Source organism: Cyprinodon tularosa, unplaced genomic scaffold, assembly GCF_016077235.1.
Source record: "Cyprinodon tularosa strain WSP-4 unplaced genomic scaffold, ASM1607723v1 ctg526, whole genome shotgun sequence".
NCBI lineage: Eukaryota > Metazoa > Chordata > Actinopteri > Cyprinodontiformes > Cyprinodontidae > Cyprinodon > Cyprinodon tularosa.
This window is the reverse complement of record NW_024039259.1, coordinates 147,112-152,327: the sequence shown is the minus strand read 5'-3', so window position 1 is coordinate 152,327 and position 5,216 is coordinate 147,112. Positions and strand designations below refer to the sequence as shown.

At 38.6% G+C, this 5,216-nt stretch overlaps 1 protein-coding gene across 1 annotated transcript; it reads left to right on the top strand.

Moving 5' to 3' along the window:
- The first annotated feature begins 355 nt into the window (after window positions 1–355).
- LOC119795891 lies at window positions 356–4,711 on the top strand. The gene is made up of 8 exons (XM_038304129.1): window positions 356–423; window positions 592–861; window positions 1,009–1,104; window positions 2,746–2,826; window positions 2,917–2,945; window positions 3,033–3,089; window positions 3,278–3,322; window positions 3,942–4,711. The coding sequence occupies exons 1-8, from the start codon at window positions 363–365 to the stop codon at window positions 4,071–4,073; spliced, it is 771 nt and encodes a 256-aa protein (XP_038160057.1). The 5' UTR covers window positions 356–362; the 3' UTR covers window positions 4,074–4,711.
- Window positions 4,712–5,216: the final 505 nt, after the last annotated feature.

Below are 5,216 nucleotides of genomic sequence, written 5' to 3'. Positions count from 1 at the left end.
CAATATTGTTTTTATACTTGAATTCTAAAATGTTCAAACTTTGATCATCTAATTTTTTTTTCTCGACTGTGTCTTCCTGTTTGTCGACAGTGTTTGCAGATCGAGCAGCATTTTTGATAAGATCTGGAGATACCGTGTTTTTTTCTTGCCAATGTTTGATTATTGGTCAGACAAACTGTAATGGCACCAGATGGATCTACAGTTTAGATACATTGTCAGTAGAGCTGGTTAAACTGGGACAAATTGACCCAAATCAGCAAAGTAAATCAAACAAACTGAGTTTAGAAAGCTGTTCTCTGGTAATAAGGGATGTCGGAGTGGAGGATGCTGGTTATTATGAATGCCAACAATACAAATCTGGAATGAAACCAGATCATCACATCCTGGTTCATCAGTCTGGAGTTTATGTGTCTGTTGTTAACAGTGAGTATTAATATGAAGTCATTTCTATCTTTTATACAGTTGTATTAGTTTTTTTTTCACTTTACCATGTAATAAATACTTTTTCAGGAGGATGGAAACTTATTTATAGCTACAATAAGTGACTTCTGTATGTTTTGTGTAAAATGTCTCCTACTGTTTCCTCATCAGTAACTAAACAAAAGGTTACAGATGAAGTGACATTAACTTGTTCTGTGAAGACAAATGGACGGTGTGATTACAAAGTGAAGTGGCTGCATAACTGTCCTGCTGGAGCTAAAGATGTGAGACACTGTGAGTCAAAACAGCCTGACTGCTCTGCTGCAGTTTGTTTTATTGAGCCATCCTACATGCAGGGGTGTGAGTTCAATTGTGAAGTCACACATGGTGGAACCAGTCAGCTCTTCAACTTCAACAATCTGTCCCTGAAAAACAAATCAGGTAAGAAAACTTGTTGCTTTACGTCAATTACATCATTGTGAATCTCTGATCTCACGAAATTTGTTGTTCGCATGTAACTATTGTTGCTGCAAATGGGAAAACATGAGCATTTTAACTTTTTGGTTTTGTTAGTATCTTTGTCTGAAGTTGAAACAAAAGATGGAACCTCATGCAGCCCAACCAGAGAAATAGAAGGAAGCACAGAACCAGGTCCAACCACAACAGACTCATCATCTAATGGAGGTAAAGATGCTGTGATGCCGTTTCTTGGTTGCAGGTTTTTTTCTCTCCATTAAACTTTTAACCTTGTTTTAAGTGTTTAGTGAAAAAGATTACAGCATTTGTATAGATCCCCATAAAGACTCATTTGATCATTTTTAAAAGTCTTTATCATAGAGCTTCAGATTCAGATATTTTGTCTTTGAAAAATAATATATCATCACTTAGCTTCATCAAACAATTTACCTACTTGAAGATAATTGTTCTTTCAATACAACCAAACATTATACAGAGAGCAACAGATAAAGTATCAATTGTTCTATGAACAAACTCTCCGGATAACCAGGGTCTGATACCAGAACAATTGTTTTTTTCCACATATCCACAGCTGCCCTAACCCCCAAAAAAACCCATAAAACCAAGGTGTTTCATTCAATGCAAACATGGCTTTTTCATTAACGACTAAAGAATGTGGGCCTGGGGTCTTTCAGCATGTTTGCGTGTTCTCCCTGAGCATGCGGGGGTTCACTCTGGGTACTCCGGCTTCCTCCCACAGTCCAAAAACATGACTGTTAGGTTAATTGGCTTCTCTAAATTTGTGTGTGTGTGAATGGTTGTTTATCTCTCTGTTACCCTGCGATGAACTGGCGACCTGTCCAGGGTGTATCCCGCCTCTCTGTCTTGACAGCTGGAGATAGGCGTCATCACCTGACTTGGGATTAAATGTGCCAATAAATGGATGGATGGATATTAAAATAAAAATTTTTTATATTCATTTACATGTATTTATGTTCAGTGATGGGGGTAACGGTGTTTACCTTTTTTTAGTAACGAGTAATCTAACTAATTACTTTGACTGTAACTATAATGCAGTTATTATTGCCGGCACCCCGTTACTGCGCGTTACTCAGGTCGCACAATTAACCTTTTTTCATGATAGGACTCGTGTGCGCCTTGTCATGAGGGGGGGGAGGATGAGATTGGCTGATGTATAGTGAGAGTACGTCTGTCAGGTGGGTAGGTGGGTGTTTCCGCTGGCGGGTATTAACATACAGCACACACAGAGAGATGGAGAGTGAGGATGACTCCAGCAGCAAAACAGCGTTTTCCAGATGGAAATACCGGTGTTACGTCGATACCGTTCCCCCCATGTTAAGCAGGAGGAACGCTATATGACGGGGTATATAGGCCTGTCAGATAGCGTTCCCCCCTGATCTCATTTACGTTGAGTTGCAATAAATGCAAAACTCTCTGCAGGTACTTGTTTTTGTCATCCACTCTATTCAGCTGGCTTTTTAAACACACTGCGAGTAGGTGGGGGCTGGTTGGTGGGTGTTACGGAGGCAAGAAACGCAAAAGTAACAAAATTGTTACTTTTACTAGTAACTACTAACTTTTATTGTGGAATAACTCAGTTAGAAACTCAGATACCTTTTGGGAGAAGTAACTATAACTAATGACTTTTTCAAGGTAACGTGCCCAAGACTGTTTATTTTTCTCTCTTTTCATACTGTTTGGTAAGATTTCACAAAAAAAACCTCCAAACCACAAATTTTATTGCCTTATAGTTGCATAAATTTTAGTGACGTCAATAGAGCTAAAGTAAATTGTATAAAAAAGGCCTTCAAAAGCTGGTCTGAATATATTTTCTCGTTTTGTTCCCAGGAGTTCCATACATTTCTACAGCAGTGGTTGTGGTCATCATCTTAATAGGTGCTGGAGTCGTCATTGGATGGAGAACCAAACGTGAGAAACCGAAACTTTCACTATTAAAGAAAATATTAATAGGAAAATATTTTAACTCTAAATGTTTAAACCGAGCCTGATGTTTTACAGGAAATAAACGGCGGGTGCATTATAATGCTGTGAGTGTAATCACATCTATAACCAATTAAATATATGCTCTTGAAAACAATAAAACAGTTTTCCATCTAGCTGTTTTCTTTGTTCAGGATCAGAATGTGAATCTTCCAGCGTCTCCCACTGGCGGGGAATCCAGTTATGCGACGGTAAGAACAAACACAACCCTAAATACACGCAGCTACTCATGAAACTCTGGCACATTTTGTGTTTTGTTAGCAATAACTAACACTGAGGAGTTAGATATTAAAATAGCTGCTAAATCCAGAAACAGTACAGATTGAATATCCAGTAATTCAACATTTCACAGAAATAAAAGTACATATTTCTTTTGCAGCTTAATCCTGAAGATGTCCACTATGCCACCATTGGTGAAGCTCAAGTAAGATTTTATTTAACTTTGACTTCAGCTAATATGTCGACACATAACACTTAATTTCTAGAAAAGATTCAGTCTGATACCAGCATTTCTTCCAGGTCCAGATTTATTCTAACATGAAATTGATAAAAAAAGATAGAGGCCATTGTATGGTGTAGGATGGTCTAAAAAAGAGAACATCAGTCTCTTTTTAAAGTCAGAAAATGACCACTCAAGTTTATGTTGGATGTGTGCAAAGAGGAAAGCTTAGCTCATAAAAAAAAAATAAAAAATGTCTGAGCAAAAGATCAGGCTGAGGATTGATCAGCAGATCATAGACGATGTTCAGGATAATTAATAATCTTTTAGCACATATGAATCTAAACTTTTATTATTTAGACCCCAGAGCATGAGACATGTTTGCCATAAAAGGAATACAGGACTTATTGAAAAAAAACTAGACATCTTAGAAGCATGAGGGTGGCTGTGTCATGGCCCCCTATGTTTCTTTTTCTCATTAAATGTAAAAAAAAAAAAAAAAAAAAAAATAATGAAAAAAAATTTTGCAACTGCGTTGAAATAAAGCAGATTTTTTTTTAAGTCAGACTAAAAGTGTCTCATCTAAATGAAATCTCTTTATCAGGTTGCTGGTGAAGAGGACACGGTGACCTACAGCACTGTTGGAGCTCCTTCTATGTCTGTTGCAGCATCTTCTCCTGACAACCCCCATGCTGTCATCTATTCCCAAGTCAGAAAGGTTCAAAGAAAACCTTAACAAGTGATGGTTTGTGTCAAGTTGATGGCTATGAATGAGTAAAGGAAAAATATTATCATAGTTTTAATTCAGATTGCTAAATTGAGCCTAAAGCAGGCATCCCCAAAGTCAGTCCTCGAGGGCCGCTGTTTGCAGGGTTTTTTTAATTGAAAGCTCATTAACAGGGTTTTGCTCAACTGCAATCATCATAATCAGCTGTGCTAAAGCAGGGAAACCTCTAAAACCTGCAGGACAGCGGCCCTCAAGGACTGATTTTGGGCCTGGCCTAAAGCATCTTAGATCAGAGTTCTGCACTGGGTCGGGTACCTGCAGGTATCCAACAGGTACCCGTATAAAATGTACAGCTACGGGTATAAAACAAACCCTGTGTGATTTCACGGGTATCATAAGTTACAGCATGAATAAAATTTACTATTTATATTTTATAGTGGGGAAGTGTTGGCCTAGTGGGTTAGAGAAGTGCGCTTGAGCTGTGAGAAGGTTGCAAGTAGCGGGTTTGATCCCCTCATTCTCCACTCTGGCTCCCTGAGCAAGACCCTTAACCCCACACTGCTCCCTGGGCGCCACACAATGGCAGCCCACTGCTCCCCAAGGAGATGGGTCAAATTGCAGAGAGTGAATTTCCCCATTGTGGGAGAATAAGAGAATTTTATATTTTACATTACAGTACATTTATTATTTCTTAACATCTTAATAAATAAATTGATACAAGAATATCCAGTGAGGCAAACTTTCTTACTTTGGTTAATTTAGAGCTGTTAATCTGTGAGCACAGATGTTCTTTAGCATTCTGCTGCGGCTAGGAAAAATAGAGCATGTTGTGTTTATGCATTAAAACTGCTGTGTGTATATTTTGTAATCATGGGTCGGGTCGCACTTTATTATTTAGGGGACTATGTGGTTCCAGGTTTTAAAGAGGGATTATTGCGGGTAACGGGTAGGGTTTCCGTTCTGAACTCTACAGGTGCAGCCAGATACAGTTTTGAAAAATCGGACCCGTGCAGGACTCTGACTTAGTCTTTAAACCATTTATGGCTTAGCTCCAAAATACCTTACAAGCTTGCTATCAATGGATCCACAACCAAAACCCCTCAGGTATTCTGGCTCCAATCTACTTTATCTACCCAGAACCAAACATGGAGA